This window comes from Camelus bactrianus, chromosome 4 (assembly GCF_048773025.1).
Source record: "Camelus bactrianus isolate YW-2024 breed Bactrian camel chromosome 4, ASM4877302v1, whole genome shotgun sequence".
Taxonomy (NCBI): Eukaryota; Metazoa; Chordata; class Mammalia; order Artiodactyla; family Camelidae; genus Camelus; species Camelus bactrianus.
The window spans coordinates 89212619-89239514 of NC_133542.1; the positions used below are offsets into that span (position 1 = coordinate 89212619).

The 26896-nt window shown below is 42.5% G+C and overlaps 2 protein-coding genes across 25 annotated transcripts in view; one reads left to right on the forward strand and one right to left on the reverse strand.

The window, feature by feature from the left end:
* The window catches only part of SLC28A3 (solute carrier family 28 member 3), a 60646-nt gene extending 33753 nt beyond the window's left edge, over window positions 1–26893 (forward strand). The window contains exons 9-18 of the mRNA XM_010967501.3: window positions 2311–2391; window positions 2948–3028; window positions 4883–5008; window positions 6661–6791; window positions 8015–8183; window positions 8579–8776; window positions 12984–13065; window positions 13724–13822; window positions 14059–14179; window positions 15398–26893. Of these exons, the coding sequence (XP_010965803.2) occupies window positions 2311–2391; window positions 2948–3028; window positions 4883–5008; window positions 6661–6791; window positions 8015–8183; window positions 8579–8776; window positions 12984–13065; window positions 13724–13822; window positions 14059–14179; window positions 15398–15524 (1215 nt within the window). The 3' untranslated portion in view covers window positions 15525–26893. The remainder of the gene's footprint in view (window positions 1–2310; window positions 2392–2947; window positions 3029–4882; window positions 5009–6660; window positions 6792–8014; window positions 8184–8578; window positions 8777–12983; window positions 13066–13723; window positions 13823–14058; window positions 14180–15397) is intronic.
* LOC105078787 (recQ-mediated genome instability protein 1-like) overlaps window positions 1–26896 on the reverse strand; it is a 345845-nt gene that overhangs the window by 159966 nt on the left and 158983 nt on the right. The window lies entirely within an intron of this gene.

A 26896-nucleotide genomic window follows, 5' to 3' on the forward strand; every position in this document is an offset into this window, starting at 1 on the left:
GAAACACAGGCATACTTCAGAGATATTGCAGGTTTGGTTCCAGACCACCACGATCAAGTGAATATGGCAATAAAGCAAGTCATGGAAACTTTTTGGTTTCCCAGCACATATAAAAGTTATGTTTAAAAAAAAAAAAGAAAAAAAAGTTATGTGTACACTCTACTGTAGTCTATTAAGTGTGCAATAGCATTATGTCTGAAAAAAGTACTAAATTAAAAAATACTTTATTGCTAAAAAATGCCAAAAACAATTACAACAGTAACATCAAAGATCACTGATCACAGATCACCATAACAGATAGAGTAATAGTGAGAAAGTCTGAAATATTGTGCGAACTACCAGTGACAGAGGCACAAAGTGAGCAAATGCTGTTGGAAAAACCACGCCGATAGACTTGCTCAACAAACGGTTGCCACAATCCTTCAATCTGTAAGAAACACAATATCCAAGAAGGGCAACAAAGCGAAACAAAAGGAAACAAGGGATGCCTGCGCTTCTGGAGGTCTTGTAGCGTTTGTTGAGATACTTATGTAAGATCATAAGGGGTAACAGTATCTGAGACGTCAGGAGAAGGGACATTAGGTATCCAGCAAAGAAGAGGCATGTGGCCATCAATGTCTTCCCAGTCCAGAATCAGTGACAGCGCTGCGCCCAGGAAATTCCTTCATCCCAGACCATCCGAAACAGCCAGTCACCCACATCAGCCTCTGTTCTTTCAAAGCCAACTGCGTGCTAAACCTTTCCCCTCTTTCCTTCGGCACAGCCTTCGCCCAGGCAGGCCTGCAGGCTGGGCATCTCCCAACCAAAGGACGGATGCTATTTTCCAGGGGAAAGGCAGCTTGGCCACATGCCCATGTCCTCCCAAAACCCCCCGGAAGCTCACCTTCCTCTGGGAAGTCCCTACAAATACCTGTCGATGAGTCAGAAAGACACGTTTGGTTTTTTTCTTCAGATTTCTTTTTCTTGTGCTATGTTATTGTTCCTACACTTCTCAATTGTTTTCTCACTGAGGGACTCCAGATACACCTCCAGATTACCTCGGCATCAGTTGGGCCAACTACTGTGCTGAATCTTTTTTTAAACTGCTGACTTGATACTTCGGTGCTGAGATAACTAAGCCATCTCTGAAAGATCAAGGGTTTACAAACTGAGATAGAAATATGCATCTGTCATGAACTGGATCCAGAATTAGAAAAAATAAAATCACAAAGATGGAGGAATTTGCTGCCCAGACTGCACCATTGTCTTTAGGCCTCCCCCCTCCCCACCCAGCCCCGCCCTCTCCCCCGGGGCTGTAGCTGCCATGCTTTCTGCCAAAGGAGATTCCCTATGGGAACATTGGCAGGATGAGCCCCTTAAACTCCCTGGAGCTTTTGGGAAGGCATTGCCTGCCCATTAAAGCCAATAAAAGCACATAAGTGAGCAAGCTCTGAATAATGGCACAAAGAGTCTTTTAATATGTATTATTAATGGATTTTTTTTTCTAAATTAGATCCTGTACAAATTGTCCTTGGTCATTCTGTGTCTCTGGTGGCAGCTTGTCCCCGGCCATTTAGCTAGGGGCAGAGAGGAAGGGGAACAATGGGCTGGGGGTCAGGAGCACCCCAGACCACAGCCCTGGTTGGTCTCTGCAAGGCAGAAACTGCTCCCTGCAGACACACAGGCTGCACTGAAGGCATCCAGAGAGCATCAGGAAAACAGAATCTAGGAAAAGGCAACCTTTATTAACACAGAAGTAAACTAGTTTCCAAAGTCTAATCTTTATATAGAGTGCTTCAAAACTCTGTAAGTAAAACAGTTATTATTCTGAAAGCTAAATGCATGAATGCTTGCTCTCTAGGAAGCACTGTTTAAGCACCTACCGTGTAATTACCGTGAGTAAGGAACTGAGGTTAATCACACTTAATCTTGACCCAGGTTACTCTGCTAATAAGTAGGGAAGCCCATGTCTGTTCAATATCAGAGCAAGAATATCTGCCTGTGGACTTCAGTTTCCAGGTCTAATTATTACAAATTCCCCCAAAATTTCATCCCTTCTCTAAAGAAAAGTTTATCATAGCAGGATTTTTTTTAAAAAGTCAAGTTTCCTATGAAATGTACTCAAGCTTATCCAGAACAAATTAAAATAAGAGACTGCACACGAGGAAGTTGCCTGATAAAAGTGTTGCTTACTTCAAGAGGAGTTTCTAGTATCTTCGTAACATTTCAGGGTGGGGAAGGAGGCAGAAAGAGGGACACTGATCTGAATCCTACTCCTGATACTGCTGGGGCTGATGTTAACCCATGGTCGCTCTTGCCTCCCACCTCCAGGTCCTGCCCATCGTGGTTTTTTTCAGCACTGTGATGTCCATGTTGTACTACCTCGGACTGATGCAGTGGCTTGTTAGAAAGGTACCGGGACTGGAAGGGAGTGGGTGACAAGTGTAGAACTGATTATTTCAGGGACGAAGTCTTGAATGCCATTTATCTAGGGTTTATTAGCTGGGCGATCTTTGACAAAACAATGAAACTGTTCTGTGCCTTGGTTTCCTCTTCTATAAAATGGGCCTAATCATAGGACCTCCCTTAAAGTGTTATTGTGGGGATTAAACGCATTACTGGGAACAAGGGCCTGGAATGCAATGGATATTGTCCTGACCATTAGCAATTATTATAACTTATTACTTGTATACAGTAGACATTCAATAGACATTACTTGTATGAAATAGACATTTCAATAGACATTCATTTGTATAGCATTCAAAGTACCTACACAAAGACTCAGATTTACCACTCCAATAGGAGCATTTGATGGACCTGCTCTATGAACTATATGAGGTATACTCCAGTTTAGTACAATTGGTGAAGGACTCCATATCTTCCTCCAGTTTAAAGATTTTTATCCCTACTTTGAAGTTCCATGTACACCAATAGTTCTTCACTGACTTTGTCCCTTTTTGCCTTTTAGGTTGGATGGATAATGCTAGTGACTATGGGAACATCTCCTGTTGAATCTGTAGTTGCTTCTGGCAATATATTCGTAGGGCAGGTAAGTAGTCATAGCAAAAAACAAAACAAACTGCTAAATGGATACTCTTTCCAGAAAGAGTATTTCTTTTAGTTTAGGAGGGGAGGATGTCAAAATAAGGAACTCTCAATATTGACAACGTCCAGATTCCGAGGAGAGAGAGAGAGAGCCCTTCCAAGAGTCTCCGTGCACTAATGTGGAATTTAGGTTTTTAGAAGTTTACGGAGAGGACGAGAGACTGAATCATTTTATCAAAGCATAGGGCTTCTCAGACACAACTTCTCAACCAGTCTTTTCTGAATTAACTGAATTGTTGAGGTTTCTGGCTAGCAGGGGCCAGCAGCTCATCACACAAATGGAGTTCCCCATTTGTCTTAAGCTGCAGACGTGAAACAGGCAGCTTCATATTCTGCAGTGTAACACTTGTGGCAAAGAGACCAAGAAAGGCTTTCCACCAACAACCAAGCAGCCGCATAAATACTTAAGCTCATTCTCAACTTATCTGAGCTGGCCAAAATCTCTGCTGAGCCCGAAGAAAAATGTTGATGAGCAAAAGCATTTTCACCTTCCTCACCCATGGCATGAATAAATGCTCTTTTGCCTGAAGCCCATTTAAGCGAAGAAATAAGTTGCCAAGGGGTGTCCCTCAGAATGGCAGCATTCCTGACATCCTCATTACTCAGGATATACAGCTTCAGGCAGCACAAAACTACACACCAAGGGAACCGAGTGTGAATACTTGCTAGCATGGCTGCTCAAGGAAAATTGAATTTGAAGCAAAACTCAAGTCACCCGGAAAAACACGTGGCCCCCTGACCTAGGCTTACAACTGCTCCAGGCAGGCTGAGCCTTCTTATTGCTAAGCCCAGCCTGCTAGCCTGGAGCAAAGTCTTTAGAGGGAGGCCCCTACTTCTTTCCTTAGGAGTTGAAATTGTTATAATTATAGTCATAAAATCTCTCAGGACTAATTAGGGCACCGTCTTGAGTTGATTACTCCTACCTGCAGGGTAAAAGGGCTCATGTACTGAGTTTCTATTTAGTCCATAAATTGAAGCTCAACACAGTCAATCTTAAAAAACAATTAGAAATAATGAGGGGAAAATTGTAAAATTGCACACATGCTTCTGTGGTGCTCAATTTGGTACTTAATATGCTAAAAGTACAGCTACTATTTATGGAGAGCCCCATGCTGCAGGCTGCCTGCCCTCCTTAATGGGACTCAAGCCTTTACAACCACACTCCAACCTTTTCCTTTCCCCACGAGGGGAGGAGAGGGGTCCTCTGATTCTCAGTTAGGAAACGGCCTGTGGGCACCTGTCCTTGTTGTTGCTGGTCTTTTTTCACACCTGTGTCTCTGTTTCCCTATGGTGTCAGCAAAGAAACTTAGGGTCTGTTGAGATGAAGCTGGGAGATGGGAAGCCACAGAGGCTGGGGAACCACAGCTCCCAAGGCCAGGCCACTGGACAGAGTAACTTGGCCAATGGCGTTCCAACCTTTGAAAAGAATATCAAGCCATCACAGTCCAGTCCTAGGCTAGGCAGGGGCCTTATGTGAATCAGCCTTGCAAACTTCACACGTGATTCTGTATGCACACTGACCTAAAGTCCAAATGACCCAGACATTGAGGGTGTGGGTTCTCAAACATGAGCACACATCAGAACCACCAGAGGGCTTATGAGAACACCACTGCTGGACCCATCCCCAGAGTTTCTGATTCAGTAAATCTGAGAATTTGCATGTCTAACTGAAAGTTCCCAGTCATGCTGGTGGAGCTGGTCTGAGGTCCACTCTTAGAAGTACTGCTGTATAGAGTGGAATTTTGAGTAGACTGGCATAGCTTCCTAAGGAAACATTTAATCTGGTCATTGCTTCCAGACAGAGTCTCCACTGCTGGTCCGACCGTATTTACCACACGTCACCAAGTCCGAACTCCATGCAATCATGACCGCTGGGTTCTCTACCATTGCTGGAAGCGTGCTGGGTGCATACATTTCTTTTGGGGTAAGAATGTTTGGAGATTAATTTATGGAAAAATTCAGCCTCTTCTTTCTTTGCTATCATTACTTCTGTTTTCCCTTTACCACTGCTGCCAGATAAGGAGGCCAGAAGAGTGTCCTTTTTGCTATATAGTTGATCACAGTTCCTGTGACATTTGCATGGCGTGACCCCAAGGAGCTACGATGCTTCACTTTCATATCCCTGCCACCTAAATGTGAACTGTATCCAACCACAGCAGAATGAAATCATATTATGAGGTTACTTTGGCTGAAAATTTAAATATGCAAAAAGAAAAATAATAAAATAACTATTACTAACACTAGTAAAGAGATTCTAGGTTGGGGGTCAGCAAACTGTGGCCTGTGGGCCACATCTAGAAGGTAACTACAGTTTTATTGGAAACCAGCTATTCCTATCTATTTCCCTATAGCAGCTTTCATGACACAGAGTTGAGTTAGTTGTGCTCCAAAAAAGTCAAAAATATGTCCTCTCTGGCCCTTTACAGAAAATGTTTTCTGACTTCTGGCTTGCAGCAGTGCTTCTCAAACCTTCCTGCACATTCGAATCACCTGGGAGCTTTTAGAAGCCCTAATGCCCAGGCTCGTACCCCAGAGTAATTCAAACAGAATCTCTTGGAATGAGACCCAGGCATTACTAAGTTTTTTTTCAGTCCTCAGATTCCAACGTACAGCCCAGTTTGAGAGCGGGTGGTCTAAGGAATGGGGCTGAAGAACGTTATGATAACTGGTGCGTGTGCCCCAAGCACAGAGCTTACAAGCCACACGCAGATGTAACCCCCAGGGGAGAAACAGAATAGCTCAGCAGCTGTGTGGTCCAGGTGACTAGGAGTTCTTACAAGATAGGCCAGTTTCATTCCAGGACTTCACCCAAACCTCAAAGGCCGATGAGCAGGAAGAGGAAGAGGGAAAGGAGGAAGGAGCCCTCAGGAATAGCAGCTTGGCTGTCTTGTCTCCCCAGATGAGCCACGTTGCCACACTGTAGGAACGCTGCCTGCAAAAATGTCCTGGGTGCAATGGGAATGGGGAGGAAGACGTGGATTCTAGAATTCTGAAAATATAGGGAAGAGAATCCAGAAACAAAATAAGGATGTGAGGAGGGAAGGGGAATGAGCTTAAGCAGACCTGCAATGAGGAAAACAGAAACAGCTTGTAGATCAAAGGGACTCTGGATAAACGAATATTAGTCACATAAAGGCACAGAGGACTTCAGGAGAGCAAAAGGAAGATGGAGAGGGGTGTACCTGGCCTGCGCCCCCAGAAATCCACTGTCTAAATTGATGATGTAATGAAACATGAGCTTTGGGGACTATTTGAATATTTGAAAGGACAACAGAAAGGTTGAGGAAACTTCTTTGTAAGTTACCACAATACAGGATCGATTCCCCTCTGAAATGGTCAGATTTGGGTTTTGTGCTTCTCCAAGGATGTGGTCAATTCACACAAATGCCTCCCTTCTCTCAAAGTGATGCCTGACTCTTGGTTCATTGAACTCTTCCAAGCCTCCAAATAAACATTGATTTCTGGCATAGAATCGGTGCCTACCCATCGTCTCCCTGGTAAGGCATTTGGGCCATTCATTCTGAACACAAGAGAAAAGCTAACCCTAAATTGGCCTTCTTCGTCCTGAAATCACAGGTTTCATCCTCTCACTTGTTAACTGCGTCCGTCATGTCAGCACCTGCGGCGTTGGCTATTTCTAAACTTTTTTGGCCCGAGACAGAAACACCTAAAATAACCCTCAAGAATGCCATGAAAATGGAAAGTGGGTAAGTGGGACACACTCACCTAGTTAATAGTTAATGACTACAGAAGCAGAAGGTTGGCGGGTGGGGGGTTGCTCCAGTCCAAATTCAAAATGCAGCAAAAATTTGATCATCGGAGAACATGGTGAATTAAAGTGAATTTAATTTCCCGTGACTATTTAGACCCTAAATATCTTGTTTCAAAACTCCAGGAGAACCTTTCTAAATACCAATATCTGAGTGTCAATACATTGCCTTGACTGTTCAGTGTAGATATTTCATTTAATTAATTTTTTTTAGATTGAAGTATAGTTGGATTGCAATATTATGTTATTTTCAGTCTCATAGACATTTAATTTTAAATACAGCATAGGGTTCATTGAGCCAGATTTTAGGCTGTTAGAAAGCCACAGGATCACCATCTCAGGAAGTTTCTTATTGAATAGGGAAGATAAGATGTGATGTAGGTATTTCTAACTCCTCTTAGGTTTGTTTACCTTTTGCCCCGTTCAAAAGAAAGAAAAAAATGAGGGGGTGTAAAAAAAAACTAGAGGATTTAGGATGTTCAAAAGTATATCATTAAATAACAGAATTCATCAAACAACATGTTTCTGATAGTCATCCCTTGTTTGTACGTTGAAAGAGTCATAACCATGAGTTAAAAAAGCAAGTTGCCAAAGGATATATATGGAATATGAGGATTTCATTTACAAAGTTAGCAAATGTGTAAACGTACACAATATATTATTTAGGGAGAAAAAAATTGGAAAGGGAATCATAAAGCAAATTCTAGTGGGCCAAGTACCTCTGAGACTTGACAGAAGGTGAGGTTAAGGAGGAGGTGCTCAGTGTTGAGGTGATATTCCATTTCCTAAATGAGGTGATGGATACACAGGCTTTGCTTGAATTGTTCTTACACAGTGAATATTTTATAAATATTCTCTGGAAGCTACTTTTAGTGAAATATAACTGTTAAAACCTGTAATATTTTTATCCTTTCCCATTTTTTTTTTTTACTATAAACGCCCCCAAATTAAAAGAGTAGTATAACATTTAGACACTCGCATGCTCATCACCTACACTTAACAAGTATAAATCCCCCTTCATGAGTCCATGGAATTCGGGTATCTCGGCCAGGGCGTGGGTCTCTCCATTTGACTGAGCTCAGATTGTGCCATTTCCACACCTGTGATGTTCATCCGCCGACAACCCCGTGGTAATTCCGGAACTGCTATTTTTTGATAAAGTGATTCAAGGAATCTCCTAGAAGCCGCAACGCAGGGAGCATCCTCATCCATTGCCCTGGTGGCGAACATCGCTGTGAATCTGATTGCCTTCCTGGCCCTGCTGTCCTTTGTGAATTCAGCCCTGTCCTGGTTTGGAAACATGTTTGACTACCCACAACTGAGTTTCGAGGTATAATTCTATCATGTTTCTCCTCCACTTTGTTCCTGCCAATCTTTGTTTAAAAAGAAAATAGATTTGTGAATAGCAAATCTTTCCTATAATGCACTCCTCAACAATGTACAAACTGACCATGAGACCCTCATGCTCCCACCCATCTTTTGCTGTCTCCTATCACCCTTCCTTTCCTCAATGCAGAGTTATCCTCTCCTGACCCGCAAAATTCAGGTTACTTCAAATGACTCGGTTTCGACCTTGACTCCTAATGGACAAGCCAGAGACTATGAAGGGATTTCTGTGCCTACAGGAGGCACAGAGCGGGTGGGAACAACCTGGTCGTGAGCATGAGGCTGAAAACCGGAAGCAAAGCATGACTTTAATAAACTATCCATTTTGGGTTTTTGTAGATAATATGCTCCTACATCTTCATGCCCTTTTCCTTCATGATGGGAGTAGACTGGCAAGACAGCTTTATGGTTGCCAAACTCATAGGATATAAGACATTCTTCAATGAATTTGTGGCTTATCAGCACCTCTCAGAATTGATCCATTTAAGGCAAGAGGCTGGACCCAAATTTGTGAACGGTGTGCAGCAATATATGTCGGTGAGTACATTTTTTTCCCAATACAATTCTGCATCACATACATGCATCCTATCAATAGCCTCTGTGTGCCAGGACCATGCCAGGCACTTGGGGGTATATCAGGGAAGAAAACAGACCCCAAATCCCTGGTCTCATGGAGCTCATAATGTACATAGTGCCCTGTAACTATCGGTTATGTTGAGTTAATCATGTGTGTGTGTGTGTGTGTGTGTGTGTAAAGACAGCTAATCCTTACCACTGTGATTATTTATTTTTGATCACTGTGGATACAAACCCAGAGTCATATGAGCTGGGATTGGAACCAATCAGTCAACAGGTATTTACAGAATGTCTTCTGGGAGCACTGTGCTATGTCCTGAGGCCACAGTGTTGGGTAAGTGATGAGGCCTTGTCATGAAGGACTCTTCCTTCCTATTGGAGGAATTCTCTGAACTCTGAGAGAATGCCTAAGTGCCACATAGTGCCCCGACATCCTAAAGAAACAGTGAGACACAATGGCTACTCTCCAAGTGAATGAGGGAGGAAGACAACCTCAGGGCCTTTTAGACAAACACCCTGTAATTAAAACATCAGGGTTTCAGGTCAATAGCCTGCAAGGAGATGCTCATGTCTGCTTGGCCTTGGATGGGAGGAGGGAATTCAGGTGAGGCCATTATTTAGGCCATAATTGCAGCTGAGTCTCCAACTTTTACCTTCCTAGAGAACACAATTGTCACACATGGAAACTTTAAGCGAAATGGTGGACATTTTCAACGACCACTATTACTCACTGAAACAATCCATTTGGAATTAATGTCCTATGCACATATTTGGCTTTAAAAGTAAAGGCAAGGAAAAGCATGCTGTCCAAGGTTCTAACAGACTGCTCACGTCTGAACACCACCATCTCTCCCAGCCTCCCCAACACCAAACAACGCAAATTTACTCCCACATATTACACAAATATAACAGCTTACTCCAGGGGAGTACTGACTTGAATTTTATGGTCAGGGGCATTTCGACCCACACATTTGATATGAACAGCAGCTCTGCAGGTCTCCTCTTTCTCAAATGTTCATTCTTCCACTGACCACGCAGTGGAGCTTGGCCAAATGTCCTCATTGTTTGGATGCCACCACAAACCAGCTTGCTTCTCTGCCAACAGTAAAGAATAGGCTAAATTAAGTGAAATGTTTTCCATCCCTAACTGCCAGTTGCCAGGAGAAAGCAGTTTTGTTAATAAGCAAAGCAAGCGCTCGGTTCTGGCTGTGCTAAGCAGGTTTGTGAACAGGTTATTAAGAGGATAGAAACAGAACAGTGGAGCTGATTTGGGTTGGGAGTGAGCCCAACCAGCGGCAGAACCACAGAGGATATTCGGGAGGTATGAACTCAACGGCTTCTGCTACTGTTGAGTCACAAAGGGGAAAACATTTTGTTTCCCCCAATTTCCTATTTCCAATCAACCAAATGGGGATGAGTTCCTACAATTTCTGTTTACCAACTAAGGAGTGGTGGTGGTGTCCCAACATCTCCTGGAAAAGTTACCACATGACTGAAGCATAAGATCTGGGTCCCTGAGGCAAAACCCCAGCCTTATCCATTGAATTATGCCCACTGGGGACCTCCATCCAAGAGGTCAGGATGTGTATGTAGCACATTGTCCCTAGAATGAGCTCTTTATCACTCCATCATTTCTCTTTCTTAAAGATAATACTTTACATGTTTCTTTCTTTGTTTACACATAAAACATGCCACAGTACAGAATTTAAAAGTTACAAAAAGGTGTAAAGGGAAAGGTAAGTCATCCTCCCCATTTCCCTGCCATTCAGCAACTCTCTCTGTTCCGTATTTTGCTCACTGTTCTTAGCATTGCTCTTTGTATTTGATAACATATCTCGGATGCCTCTCCATACCCACGCCTGTGACACAGTATGAGCACATCACAATTTATTTTAACCAGCCTCTTGCTGATGAACATTGTTACCAATTTTTTTTTTCTATTAGAAATAGTGCTACAGGGACTGTCCTTGTACACGAGGCATCTCTGCTCCTACACAAGGAGAACCATAAGATGGATTGTTAATTTCCCAGTGCAGTACAGCTCTCTCCATCACATAATCTTGTGCATTTATGGGCAAAGGCAAAGTGGAATCATCTCAGCCTCTTTTTCCTCTTATTATAAAACCTACATGGCCACATCTGTGTATCCCCTTCCCACAGATCCCCAGAAAAAGGAAAGAGGAATCTCAAGCACTTTATGTTGTCTTCCTCCCCGTGGTCTCTTAATCAGCTTTCCTATTTTTGAAGCCAATTGAACTAAATGGAAAGCACTCAACAGAGTGGGGGACAAGGATGAGCTTTTCCAAAAACTGGACTGCTCAAATACTTGAAATATTTTTTTTTCTGCCCACTCTATGCACTCTCATTGAGAATATCAACAAAGGAGTTCTTAGAAATTATAAAAAGAGAAGAGGAGCCTTATAATCAACAAAAAACTTACCATGACCCCTTGGGTCTTGACTGTGAGCTTTAAAAATCCAGTTAGTGGAAGAGGAAAAAAAAAAAGGCACCACTACTTTTGAATGTAACGTTGGCCTGGCTTGTTCTTTGAACCAAATCATAGATTATTCAAGAGTCTGGAAAAGAAAATTGCTACCTCAATTGCGTGGGTGCCTTTGCCAGATTTCTGTGCCAAGCCCACTGAATCTTCCAGGCCTCCTATCGCCAGTCCCTCAACCTGAGGAAGAATTATCTGGCCTGAGCAGCACCTCTCGATGGTCAGAATAGAGAAGGAGGGTCATGCTCACACTTCCAAGGAGTCACCTTCCCTCTTCTCACCGCCCTGTGAGAGGACCACTCTCCCACTTCCACGCGTGCTCCTAATATCCCCCCAGTCTGGTCAGAGCTGAGCAACAAAGAAGAGCCGGCACACACCACAGCCAACTGAAAGGAGCCCCTCTGATGTCTGATATGCGCGAGCTTTTTTTTACTAACATAATTCCTTTTCGCTGAAGTGTCATTTACATACAAAAAAGGTCTACTGTGGTGTACACATGAGTTTTGAAAAGTGTGTCACCTGTGTAACCACGACCACAATCAAGATATGGAACATCTCCATCACACCTAGAAAGCGTCCCTCCTGGCCAGCGAGGTCAGCCCCACCCCCACCCCCACCCAGTCCTAGGAAGCCAGGGATCTTCCTCTCACTGTAGATCACTTCTGCTTGCTCTAGAATTCCATATAAATGGACTCAACATTCATGTTGGTGCCATGTGTTAGTTTTTTCTTTTCTATTCCAGGGTAGTTTTTTATTTTATGGAAATCCACACTTTGTTTCCCCATTGGCCTGTTGGACATTTGAGTTGTTTCCAGCTTGGGGCTATTATGAATGAAGCTGCTATAAATATTCATGTACAATCTTCTCGGGCACGTATGTTTTCATTCCTCCTGGGAACATGCCTAGGAGTGGGATTACTGGGTCGTACAGGCTGCGTATGTTAATTTGATAAGAAACCACCAAGTATGTTTGTATTTTATAAACAGGCTGTGCTAGTTTACATTCCCACCAACTATGTACACGAGTTCTAACTGCTCCACATCCTCGCCAGCATGTGGTGTTGTCCATCTTCTTTAGCCATTTCAGGGGATGTGTGGTAGTAGCGTATTGTTTTAATTTAATTTGCATTTTCCTGGTGGCGAATGATGCCAAACATCTTCTCATGTGCTTATTTTGGCCATTTGTGTGTCTTTTGTGAAATCTCCTTTTTTATTGGGTGCTTGTCTTCTTAGCAAGTTACAACAGTTCTTTGTACATTCTGAGTAAGTCCCTTGTCAAATAAATGTAATGCAAGTATTTTCTGGGATGAACTTTTTATCTTTAGCAGCTAGTACTCTGCCTGACACACTATATAGCAGGTGGCCAGGTCATACTGATATTAAAAGTTATCATTGAGCAGAAAACAGCATTGGTAGAGGCCAAGACTACCAATTCCAAGAACTTCATGGAGAGTCTCTGAATCCGCACAGCCCTTATCCCTCCCTCAGAATTCAAGGGGAGATGGAAAAAACAGGTGTTCCACTGGGAAGCAACGGGTGTTTGACATCATGCACTGAACACTTACTTCTCGATATTGATTCCATGGTCAGAATAGGAAGCCCAGTTAGGATGTCAGATGTGCTAAGCTGGCTCACACCATGTGCACATCTCTGTGTTTATGCTTATTTCCAGATACGTTCTGAGACAGTTGCCACTTATGCTCTCTGTGGCTTTGCCAATATCGGTTCCCTGGGAATAGTGATCGGCGGACTCAGTAAGTGAAAAGAATGTTCTTCAACAACAGATATGATGTAAACATGTTTCAGATCTTCACATTGTTCTGTAGCATTATTTGTGTCAGAAAAAAAAAAAAAGCTCCAGCACTGCAGTAAATCCTTTGGGGTCTAATTTTAATTCTGCAATGCAGTTTTCCTCTGGATACCCAAGCGAGCATCGGGAAGAATTTGCTCAAAGGCACACATGTTACTCCACTCAAAGAGGACAGATAGGTTTCACTTTGTATACCAGTTCCTGCGGATTTGCAATGACCACCTGGAGAAGGATTTGGAGGGCCAGTGGAAGTTCAATGGGAAAATGCTATGATTGATTAATTAATTCTGTGCCACTGTGGGTGTAGAAGGAGATGGTGACAGATGAGTTGCAGATATTTGGGATCCTTCCTTGTGACCTACTTGCCTTGCAATGCCGTCAGCATACCTTGAGTTCTCCCACACCAGAGGAACTTCTCTGGATGTGGACCTCGTCACGAAGCTTTTGAAATCTTCAATTTTCCAGCTCAGTTAAAAAAGGAGAAAAGAAAAGTCAGCTGACCTGAGACTCCAGCCCCAGAACAATTCTCAGAAGCTGGGAATTTGGAATTCTAGTCAATAGCCTCAACATTAATCTCTCCTACCTGCTTCCGTGTTTCCCAGCATCCATAACTCCTTCCAGAAAGCGTGACATCGCCTCCGGGGCAGTGAGAGCTCTGATTGCGGGGACCATCGCCTGCTTCATGACAGCCTGCATCGCAGGTACTGCCTCCTCTACTTCGTGTCCTGTCTCCCTGTGCCCACAGGATGGCAGTTTTCAGGGGCTGGTGCCTTCAGCCTGCATATGCAGCATATGCTGCTGCAGAAAGCTGAGAGGCAGAGCTGCTGTTAAGCATATTGTGAAGTGAAATGCATGGAGCATGGTTGGGAAGCTAGGAATAGAAGGAGAGTTCGGTGACTTCATTAATTAAATAAATGACATTCTGTCCCACTTCCAGGCATGCTCACCAACAGTCCTGTAGACAGTGGCTGCCATCACATTTTGGAATATGCCTTCAACTCCAGCTTAGCTGGAGACACGACCAATGTAGTATCTTGTTGCCAGAGCCTCCTGAGCAGGTATTGTATTCTTGGTGATAACTTCTTTTTTAAATGGAGATACTGGGGATTGAACCTAGAACCTCGTGCATGCTAAGCACGTGCTCTACCCCTGAGCTATGACCCTCACCCCCAATGATAACTTCTTTATATCTATTAGTAATCATAAAAAATAGACCTAAGACCCCACCCACTTATTTTTATAAACTCATAACCCAATTTAAGAACTTATGTGGCATTTCTAACTGCCTTTCATCTTAACTTTCCTAAACTAAGGCTAGAACCACACTACAATGATTGTATTCATACACTGGCTCTTCAATTTACACATCTGTGTGTCCTTGAGCAAGTTACTTAACATCTCTGTGCCTACCTGAGTCTCTTCACAGGTGAAATGAGGCTAATAACTGTATCATTCATGTAATATTTGTAGAAGAGCACTGGCATATAATAAGCTCTCATTAAATGTTATCTATTTCTAGCTTCATCTAAATTTCTGTCCATTTTTTCCAATAATGAATTGAAATTTTTAAAAAGACTAAAACCATAGCACTAACTAGTGCTACTGAAACATTTTATTATGCCCCCCAACTGCGTATTAGGCACTTTGTAGGAATTAACTCATCTCAACCTCGCAACCACTGGATAAGTTAGGCACTGTTGCTTTTTTAAGCATCGGATAAAATCAAGGCGTAGGGAGGCCATGTCACTTACCCAAGCAAAATGAGTGCAAGCACAACCAATGTAGGAAGACCCAAGAAAATCTGAGTCTTTCTGCCCACAGAGCCCATGCCCTTAACTAGCACTCTGGTACTAGGTACTAGGTACTGTCCCCCCCTTTCAAGGGTATCCAGCAATGCAGGCTGTCCTGACAACACGGTGATGCTGATGAGCTACAGTGGATGAGGGGCCATCAGTGACTCACGCCGGCCACCTCCACCCTGTTTTCAAAATCAGTATCACCACTCCATCTGCCTTTCTTAATGTGCAGGTGTTTTATAAGGATTGGTTCTATCTTTTATTTGTTTACCCTAGAGGAAATATAAGGAGGGTCCTTCAGTCCAAACAGGATTTAAGAGTCAAAACTATGTCTCTGCTGCCTCTGTCTTTAACCCACCCTAACTGAAAAGTGAGGGAGGAAACCAGCTTCCCGCCCTGTGCTATTTCTAATGTGTTGTCTTCAGCTCATCTACTGTTTCTGTCTTCTACAACTAACTGTTTCATTCTACGTTTCACCAGCACCGTTGCCAGGGGTCCTGGTGAGGTCATCCCAGGAGGAAACCACAGCTTGCACTCTTTGAAGGACTGCTGCGGATTGCTGAATCCGTCAACATTGAACTGCAGCTGGATCCCTAATGCACTTTGAGCTCAACTACTTCTCCAACAGAACTTTCTGCTCTGAGGAGGACACAAAAAAGCTATTTCCACAGATTGATACTTCTACCGTGGAATCAGTTTTAAATGGAAAGAAGACAAACAGCAGGGAACATTTCAGATCTACAGAACCTCCCTCCTCCCCTTCCCTCTCCTCCCCAACCTCTCCACTACTGAGAATTACCCACTGTGGTGTGCCAAAGTGAGATGTTGTCTCCAGTCCCCAAAATGTTTTCTGTCTCAGAAGGAAATTCTGGAAACAATGGTGAGATGCTTTTTAATGAAATGCTCATCACCAGTGCTCTTAATGGCATAAAGACCACACTGTATGAGAAAACACAAGCAGTGGTGACTGGATTAAAAGGGGATTCACATAAAAGAAAAAATATGAAAAAGGCTTTGGAATACCTTAAGTAATTTATTTGTGCTTTCACTTTTGCTCATGCAAGAGAGTAATTTTTTTGTAATCCACGTGTAGTTGATTTTGTGTTTGTGTGTGTGTGTGTGTGTTTGTGTGTATGTCTCTGTGTGTGTGTGTCTGTGTCTGTGTGGTGGTGGTGGTGGTGAAGTAGGGTCCTAAATGCCCAAAGAACCCCTCATCTCTGAAGTATAATATACTCGGATATTTCTAGTTATTGATCACTTGTATCATATTTTTCTGGGAACTTAATGTGCCCTTTCAGTACTTAGTCTTGATCTTAGAGAAATGATTTACATGTTTTTTTCTTCTGTTCTCTATGTTCTGATGTGAGCCTTCTTAAAAGCCTATGGCATAGTGCAGGCCGTTTGATCAAAATATAATGCAAGCTGCATGTAATTTAACATTTTTCAGTAGCCACATTGAAAAGGTAAAAGAAACTGGTAAAATCAATTTTAACGTTATTATATTAGTAATATATTACTTCAATGACATATTTTACATTCTTTTTTATTGAATTAAGTCTTTAAAAAATCTAGTGTATATTTTATACTTAGAGCATATCATGAGACACTAAATTTTCATTGGCAATACTTGATCTGTAATTAGATCTCATAAAATTTACAGTTGAAAAGTAAATTTAAATCCCCAAGTTGTTCCAAATAACATCTAAAAGTTTCCAATAAAAAAATAAAAAAATAAATAAATAAATAAATAAATAAAAGTTTCCAATAACTGAAATGAGTATGTTTTCAAATTAAAATTTTAGTTTCTCAGTTCCATACATGAAATAGTTCCATGTATCAAATATCTGTGACTAATATAATGGACAGTGAAATTCTACAGGATGATTTCCTAGGTGAATTGAAGTGTGTGTATATATCTGGTATTAATGTATGTTACCAGATTACTTCTTGGAGAAATACGTTGTCTTAATTTTCATCCGCTTTGCAGTATAATTTTTCACATGTGTTTTATTCATCTATGTCTGGGTGTATGTGTGATATTTCTTTTTAAATACTACATGTTCACCTAAGCCCCGTGATTTCCTTTTGAATGTCGTCTGTCCTTGAACTGAGGAGGGCGGTGTTGTTTCTGAACCATATTAGAAGACAGGGCAGTAAGGGTAAGGATCAGGCGAATGAGCTGGTGAGCACTTGAGGCTTGTTGCCTTCAGAAAACTCACCAGCCCCCCGTGAATGTTGTGAGTGGCTCTGGGCTGGTTGGAAGTTTCCCTCTTCCCAGTGAAACCAGTCGGTGGAGGTTATTTGGGGATGGTGATGTCTTCGCTCTTCTTTGGTGGACGTAGAAGCTGGAGGGCTCTTCGTTCCTTATAGTTTGTCCTCCACACCTCCCATGGTCTTCGGTGATGGCGAAGACGGAGTGTCGGGGTGTCTTCTAGGTGTTCGCTCAGTTGTCGCCTGAGGTCACTGCTGCTATCAGACTATGCGCCCTTACCTCGTTTCAAGCCAAGGCTGTGAAATCTACTTCAAAGAAGTCTGCAGTCTCTCTAGTTTGCCCACGAAATCTGAAGTCCCTAGCCTCCTCTCCGAGTCTGTCTTCACACTGGCGCAGTTTACACGTATCTGAAAGCCCTTTTTCAAAGACAGTATTACGGGTCCAGGTATGAATGTTTCCTAATTTCAGTAAAGATGGAAGTTTGCCTTCCTGCTTTTTGGTCTCCTTGTTCTTTTCCATTGGTTTGCAAAAAGGGAGAGGGGGGAAGAAATGGCATTTCTCACTTCAATCCAAAAGCTATGGTTATGAAAACAAGTTCTCTGATCCTGCAGAAGCCTTAGGGTCTCAGCCAAGAATAGATTGGAATCATGGAATATGGAAAATTTTCTTTGATTTTTCTTTCCATTGGTAAAAGCAGCATAACCAAGCAGTTAGGTCTGCGTGAGAAGGTCTCTGTAAATACACAGATTATCAACATGCATTCATTTTGCAAATACTCCCACCTCATTGCTTTTATATTTCTGTAGTTCAATTAGGCTGGTAAGCCACTGTGAAGAGCTTAAGACGTGCACCTGCCCAGTGAGGCTGATGTCCAATTACAGAACAGTTCCAAAATCAGGCATGTTTATAAAGGAGATATTGAAGGACACAGTGTGCAAGGAAGGATTAAACTACCCTGAGTGTACCGGAGCAGGGGAAGCGGAGGTGACCATTCACATTTTAAACAGGCAGGAGCACAGGACTTAAGGAAGAAATGCATGGTACAGGTGCACCATATGGTGCCAATGAACCATATGGTCTTAAGAAAGCTACCTTTTTACAACCTGTTACTTAATAAAAAAACAACTTTGTTTTAAGCTAAAGTAGGTAGAAAAGTGTACACTTACCCATCCTTTTTCTGGATCTAAAGACAACACAAGCTTACAATGATGATTCTGTTTTCCTTTATGTTACAAAGGCAATGGGACCGCCCCGGGATGCAGGAGGAGTACTTTCTACGCTGGTCATTGGTGGACTATTTGCATTTTTATTTCAAGTGACTCTAGAAAGTAAACAATGGATCTGTGCCAAGCCAGCTCCTCTTACTCACCATGCCTTTTGCAAAATGGAAAGATACCAACTGATAGAAGGGATACTGCCCATAGACATGGAACAGGGAAAGGCACACAAGTGACAGTCTTGAAACTGAGTCCCCTGGCACCTGACAGCCAACTGCTTTAGCATGAGATAACCGAGATCAGGAGAAAATCTGATCTCTCATTAAGTCGTGTTTACATGTAGAATCAGCCCCATATCTTCCACGTACTGGGCATGCTTTCAGTCATATTCATAAAATCAGAGGACTGTAGAATCCTAGGGCACTCAGAAACGCTTCATCTCCTTCCACTCCCACTACCGTCAAGTCACTGAAAGCCACCAAATCTATACATTGCTATGGCTGAAAGGAGAGTTGGGGGCAACACTCCCTGGTCTAAGTTCCTTGACTGAAGAGTACCTACTTCATTGGATAATTCTTCCTGCTTATATGAGCAATTGTTCTGCTATCACATTTGGAAAAGCTCTTAGAGGAAAGGGGAAACGACAAGCTGGTTGTCACTGCTGGCACATATGAAATACGATTCAACTGCTAAGAGTCCATCTCTGGACCTGAACTGTCAGTGTTCGAATCCTGGCCCCGACACTAGCTCCATTACCTTAGGTGTCTATGTAATTGCTCTGTGCCTCAGTTTCCCCATCAGTAAAATGCAAATGAACATCTCCTCCCTTATATTTTTGTGAGAATTAAGTAAGTTAAATCATGTAAAGCACTTAGAAATATGCCTTGCTGAGAAAGGCTATCCAATACACTTTTATTCATTGAGGTATAATTTATATACAACAAATGCACAGGTTTTAAGTGTAAATTTTGTTGAGTTTTGACAAATGCATGTGACCCATGTGACTATCAGCCCAGTCCAGATGGAGCACAATTGCATCATTTCAGAAAGCTCCCTGGCACCCCTCCCCAGTCATGCTCACCCCCACGCTCCCACACTCCCAGGGAAGCTCCATTGACTTTTCTTTCCCCCAGAGATTAGTTCTGATAAATGAATCAGCTAGAACTTCACACAGCACATGCTCTTTGTCTCTTGCTTTCTCCCTTCAGCATAATGAATTTCAGTTTTATCCAGTAGCTCATTCTGTTCTCATTGCCATTATTCCATTGTACAACCACACCACCACTTATGTATCCCTTCTACTCTTGATTGACATGTGAAAGTTTCTTAGTTTTTGTAGAATACTTGTTTTTAAGAGAAATTTCTACTTTCCACGCATTCTTTAGGGGTTTCAGAATATTTTAAGCTTCGGAAATATAAATTGGAATGTGAAGGAGGCATGGTTTACCCACACGGGGGTTTGCACTTTCTCTTCCCCATAATCTTGCTGAATCTTTTTACTTATATGTTGTTCTTCGCAGGGATTTTCAAGATTGTTGGCTCCAGGCCACAAACTGGAAGGCCAGTGATGACTGGGCCTCAGGAGGGGATAACAGAGAGGCTGGAGCACCGTGAGGTCACTCTTGGTTGAATAGAATGGTGATTAGCCTGTTCCTACACACTGTATGATGGCTTTTTTCACGGTACTGCATTCTGAGAAAAATCACTTCCCCTTTCTAAGTCTCTAATAAAAGAGTTACATTAACGTTCGACATCATAGAACTGTAGCGCAAGAACGTGAATTTAAAATATATAAGAAATGAAGAAAAACACTTAGTTTGAAAGCATTGTAGGAAAGCCTGATGCATATTCAAGGTGAGCTCTGATCACACCGTAACAGATTTTGGCTGCAGCAGCTTGCACGGTAGGGAAGCACGCATCAGCTAAAACTTTGTGACTTAGAAGCCATGAGCAACTTAATCCCACTTATGGGAAAGGCTGGCCATTCTTAAAAGCACTTGTGCAAAACAAAGACTCTAATTCTCATTAGAACTCACCCATCAAAATTCAACCTGCCCTTTCTGTGACAGACATCTCCAACAGCTGAAAATTTATTTGACCTCTTTGACCATCCATTCATCAACATCTGGCCAAGGAAAACAGGCTCCCCAGAAAGTGAGGGTTTCCATGCCTACTTAAACCAAAAGGAACCAAACTGAAGGAAACAATATGTTCCTGGGGGCTCAGGAGAGGTCTTTCTGTAGCAGTCTGACTTGAGTGTTGTTTCCACGGCAACAGACTCCGGCGTTCTCAAACAAGGGCCAGGTGCTCACTGGAGGCTGCAGCTGGATGCTCAAGAAAGTTTTTTCTTAAAAACTACTGAAGTATTCAGAAAGAATTCAATCAAAATTCCATCTAAAACTGGCGGGGGTGGTGGTCTTCTAGATGACCTAATCATCACAAGGGCTTCTGGTCAGGTAGGTGGGACAGACACTGTCCAGACATCAATACTGAGGAACAAGGCAGAGACTTGGAGAGTCTGCCCAGGAGAGGGCCAGACCCAGGGCCGGGGGGGTGGGCCTGAGAGGGTGAGGCCGAGACGTGGGGCTCCAGAGGGGGCTCCCAACATTGGCCTGCTGCAACTGTGTAGGGAGAGGTGCTCAGCGATGTTTCCATCTGACGCCCTTCTCATAATAGGTTTTTTAAGATGCTTTCTTGCAAAAGTAATCAAGCGTATTTTTGTAGAAAAATATTCATAATCTTAAGAAGAAAATTAAAACTTTATCCACATCCCATCACAAAATATGACAAGTGCTAATAATCTGTGGTGTATAGTCACTCAGTGTGTGTTTTTTGTTGTTGCTGTACGTATAATAATTTTAAAACAAGATCAGTGCTGTGATTTATTTTGAGGCCAGCTTTTCCCTCTTAGTATATCATGAACATTTCTGCATGTTGTTAAATATCCTTCTACATTATCATTTTTAAATGTCCGCTGTGCTTTTGGCTGTATCACTGTACCAGAATTTAACCAACTCCTTGTGGTTGGCTATTATGGATGCCTCCCATTTTTCATGATTATCAACACATCTACTATACGCATTCTGGTAGTCAGATCTTTGCACGAATTCATGATTACTTCCTTGTAAGACATACAAAAACGCTAGAGACATATAGAGGTTTTTATCTCCCAACCTAATGTTTCCTGTGTTATGCTAACCTCAAGGCGAAGCCAAATGGTCAAAGTTTGAATGGACAACGTACTTCCTACTGGCTTCCTACAAAGCCAATCTACCTGCTAATTCTGCTGGCAGTCAAGAAGGTAACTGAAACATGACAGCGAGCCCGGGCTTGCGTGGGATTTTTATACACTAACCACTGATATCTGCTTTGTAAAAACCCTGGGTAGATGGCACACAAGGTTATCATCATCTGATAAAAGACGAATTTTCTAGTTGCACACCAGAAACTGAAAGTGATTTCTCTATTTCTACTGTGGGCTTTTATACCGCCAACCCAGATTCATCGGGTATGAATGAAACAGAAGTAAGTTTGAATGCTAACTCCCAACCCCGCATAGACCCAGTCCAAGAGGAAAGAAGTCCTAGTCCACTGCGAATCAAAAAGTATGGTTCCTGCCAGTACCACTGGATACCGGGCATGCGGACGGCAGGCGACTGGTGAGCACTGCACAGGTCCTTGAGGGTCTGGGTCTGTTCACCCAGTTAGGGGAGGGCTAGCAACTGCAGCAGCAAAAGTAGGATCCAGAATTGTGTGTCCTGTCTCCTCGGGTTGCCCAGGAGAGCAGCCGTTAGTTCTCCTTTGCAGGCGAGGGAGTCAACTTCCTGTACTCGTGGCTGACAAATGGCAGCATACCATACATCTGTTCTGCTGCTCACTCTTGTTCACTTAATGATACACTTTAGGACTCTTTCTAGAGCACTACATAAAAGCTTCATTCTTTTGCACATATCATATGGATTTACTATAATTTATTTAGCCATTTTCTATTTATGTTATAGTCCATATTTTGCACTCCCAAAACACTGCAGTAAATAGCCTCTACATATGTCACTTCACGTATGTGAGAGTATACTTGTAGGAGAAATTTCTAGAAAGGGAATTGCTGAAACTTAGGTCATGTACATTTGTAATTTGGAAAGATATTGACAAATTGCCTTCCGTAGCTATTTGACTGATTTATACTCTTACCAGCCAAACACAGTGCGGTACTTTATAACTTTTGGAGTTTTGCAAATCCATATATGCTCACAGACATAGTGAGCAAACTTGTGGTTACCAGAGGGGAGAGGGGGGATGGAGGGATAAACTAGGAGTTCAGGATTTGCAGATACTAACTACTGTATGTAAAATAGGTGAACAGCAGAGTCCTACTGTATAGCACAGGGAGCTATATTCAACACCCGGTGGTAGCCTGTAATGTAAAGGAGTATGAAAGGGAATCTATACGCATGTGTGTGTGTGGCTGAGTCGCTGTGCTGCACACCAGAAGTTAACGCAGCATTGTAAACCAACTGTATTTCGATTTAAAAAATGAATAGGATTCCCTCCCCTCCCCTAAAATTCATACCTTTTTTTTTTTTACTGGTTCAGCTAACACCTCCAGTTTGCATACATCAGCCACCAATATTGTTCATGGTCCAGAATTTCTCTCCCACTCTGTTGCTCTCAGGCCCCCTCAACTCCCAGAGTCCAAACAACAGCTCACCAGGAATCTACACAGAGGAAGAAGCCAGGGCCTGGGATTGAAACCCTGTTTCCAGAGCATGTGAAATGCCGAGATCAACTGCAGCCTTCTCCTGTTGCTACGACACAGGTGACCAGTCACCAGCCTGAAAACTGACGGACACAGAGCAGTGTGCACTGGTTTCCATGGTGAGGAGGAACCTAAGGATGCCTTCTCCATGCTCACTGGCGCCTGGCATGTCGGGTGCCCAGAGCTGCGAGAGAGTGCTAAAAGCCCTCATCAAGTCATTAACGTTTAGGCAGGAATTCAACTGTGCTCAACTGGTCTGAGAGTCATGCTTCACAGAAGAGATTGTCCTGGGGAGGAGAAATGCTGGCCCCCTCAGAAACTTGGGGAAATAAAGTATCTAAAGCATATTCTGTGTTTTCCAATGACTTGTTCATGCTCTATTTCAAAGGAAAGTTTAATTAACTCCATTTAGAAATCTTTAACGTTGGGCAATCAACATCCTTTAGTCCAGTACCTGTCAAATTCTGCCCCCAAGCTAACAAATCAGCATCTCTGAAGGTGGGCGTCAGGTAGCAGCAGTTTTAACGATGGCCCTAAAGTCCTGGACACACTGAAGTCTGGAAACCACTGCTCTAGTGTGGCCATGACTTTAAAGTCTCATGACAAAACAGCCATTCCAGCCACCAGTTCCAAAACACTTCACTATTCCACATCCTTTTGGTCATGTTCTTACAATACCAGGACACCCCAAGAGCCGAACTCTTCACAAGATATTTGTCTACCAAAAAACCGCATGTGCACTCCGCCCTCCATATGCTCAGATCCCGCATCCCCAGACTCAGCCGATCCTGGTCGCGGGCGGCTGACTGAGGGTGCGGAACCCATGGGTACGGCAGCACTGTTCCATTTACATAAGGGCCTCGAGCATCCGCAGTTCTGGGCATTGGCTGGGGGTCCTGGAACCAGCCTCTGTGGATACCAATGCATAATTATGTTGAATAATAATGATTTTCCTCTTTTTATCAAAGACTTCTACAACCATCTCTGAGTGGTAAATGTATATTGCTCAAGGGGCTTTCAGAGATTAACCACAATAGCTCATGCGCAACAGTCCTACCTTTGCAGACCCTTAGCGATCTGAACATCCCAAAGTGGGGTTACAGAAACTGTTTCAGAACCCCGTGGCATCGAGGAGCCCGTTCTGAGATTCTGACTCCTGTTAAACAGAAGAAGTAACGAGATCCACCCTTCTTCTAAGTAATGTAAACTTACTCCTTCATTACTTATAAGCACCCCTGTCCCAGTGTGAATAGAATTTAAAATAGTTCACAAAGATGCATCGAATAATCTAAATTGCCACAGCCTTCTACTTGCTTCCCAACAGCCCATCTCCCCTTCCTCTACAGCGTTAAGATTCCTCATTTTTAGCTAAGATACATGGCTACCCCGCTCCCCAGCTGTCCTTACAGCTAGGTGTACCCATACGTCTAAGGTCTGGTCAGTGGGATGTAAATGGAAGCTGTGTGTGCAATTTCTAGGAAGTATCCTTAGAAGGGAGCATTGGTTGTGTCCCTTCCTGCTGACTGGCTGCAGACTTGATGGCGAGAGCAGCCATCCTGGACTGTGAGCTGGAAGCTGTGTGTTGAGGATGGCAGAGCAACGCACTGGAAGTTTGGGTACCCAATGATCATGGAGGTGCCATTCCAAATTTGGACTACCTACCCAGAATTTTACCCCCCAAAAAAAAATGAAATTTCTATCTTGTTTAAGCCACTAGTATTTGGGGTTTTTGATTCCACACAGCCAAACCTAATTCTTACTACTAATGTAAATGAGAAAAAAAGATAGAAACACACAATAAAGCCAGAAATAAACTCAGCACACAAATATATACCACATGCTTGTATAGTTGCTATGAATAAGCTGCAAATTTAGCTTCAAGCTTTCTAGTGGTCAGTGTGACAGTAAGACTTTTAAGGACACAATTCTCAGTGTCCTAAGGTTTATTTTTTTATTTGCTCAGGAGAAACACAACTGTTCCTGATGCTAAGAGCAAATTAATTTATCCTGAGAATCTCCATAAAGAGTACATCCATCTTATGGTATAATAACAATTCCACAATTTCCTTACAGTAGAAACGATTGTTTTGTGATGTTCTTCAATACAGGGCAGGAGAATCCAAGTGCAGATGATTTGAAATTGCCCTGTCTACCAATCTATGTAGTATGCTGAATTGAACGCTCTCTTTCCCATCCCTCACAAACACTAGCTAGGTAGGACTCAGAGAAGTAACAGGTGGGAGGGTAAGAAGGTGGTTTAAAAGCCAACTTCTTATACGCTCGACCCATATCCAAGTTGTCTACCACCAGCATTACCCCCATCAATGAGAAATGGGCAGAATTAATATATCCGCCCTTCCACACACCCAACCTTTCTTTTTATGACTTATTTTCTCCTTAATACACCCTTCAGGTTATTTTAATTTTATAGATTATTTCAAACCACTCATTTACTAAAAAAAAAAAAAAACAAAAAACAAACCCACAGGGATCAAAAATGTAAATATTTAACCTATGGGTCATGTGTCCTAACTGTGAATACAAAGTGGCGAATGTCAGCAATTTATAACTCATAAAAGAAACCAAAATGGTTTCCAACACAACATACTTTTTGCTAGGAGCAACAGGGCAGGCACCCACAAAGCCAGAGGGATACACTTTCAAAATTTCTAGTGAGATGCTTACTGATGGAGTCTCATGCCTGCTCCATTGATACTACACCATTTCAAGCAGGATCTTGCCCTCCAAAGACCTGCAGGTCTAACCAGGTTTCCTTCTGGCTTTATCCTGTCGAAGGAATGACTTGTGACAGCAGTGTGTGGGAAGTGAGTGTTACATATGCACTAGTCTAAATTAGATGGTCATGTACTTCACGTCCAATGTGGTACCTTTATAGTTTATCACTAGATTTCGTTAAGGTACGCTTTCTTATCCTATCACCCAGTGCTGGATTTGAGAATCGAATGATATGCTGTCTTTTGTTTGGTGGTTTTCACCCTGAGCATCACTAGATTTCATGATGCAAATACTGCACTTAAATTGGTAAAACAGAGAGGTGAGTGTATATCCGCAGTCATTCCAAGTAACTCAAGTCCCACAGAAACAGAACACAGAATTCCTATTTATCCCTCAGAGAGGACAGTGGAACATCTGTTTGTCCCCCTTTAATTCAAATTTACTGTCCAATTCATCCAGGCAGCTACAGGCACAAATCTCAACACTTTATCACACAGGTCTAGTTGTTAGCCCCCAGTGGTCTATAGCCAGCTTTCCATTATTATATATTGAATTCACAAGCAAATTCATTTCTCACACATGAAATCTCTAATTAGGATCACCTTCATTTGAAACTGTGCAGCAAACAGGAGAGGGAGGGGATGACAGAACACCATTCATAGCAACTGAAAATAACTTTTTAATCAGTCTGGATATTTCTCTTCAAGAAGTCATTCTTCTCTTCCATTTAGGAAATTGACAATTTTGGGCTGCCATTAGCAAAAATCTCAACATCATGCATAATAATAGTAATAACGACTAATTTTTGAAATGCCGACCAACATCTGGGTAGATCTTTCCCATTTAAAAAAATGCTTCATTTGCATTATCATCTCCTTTGGTCTTACATCTGCTTTGTGTGCAGTAAAGGAGATGTTTTTACTTCATTTCACAGACATAAGGCAGAGGGGTTCACAGTGGGGATTCCTGTAACTGAGGTTTGTATGAGCGACCTTGGACAAGTTACTTAATGCCTCCGAATCTCAGTAAATCTATAAAATGAGGATAAAAATAGTACT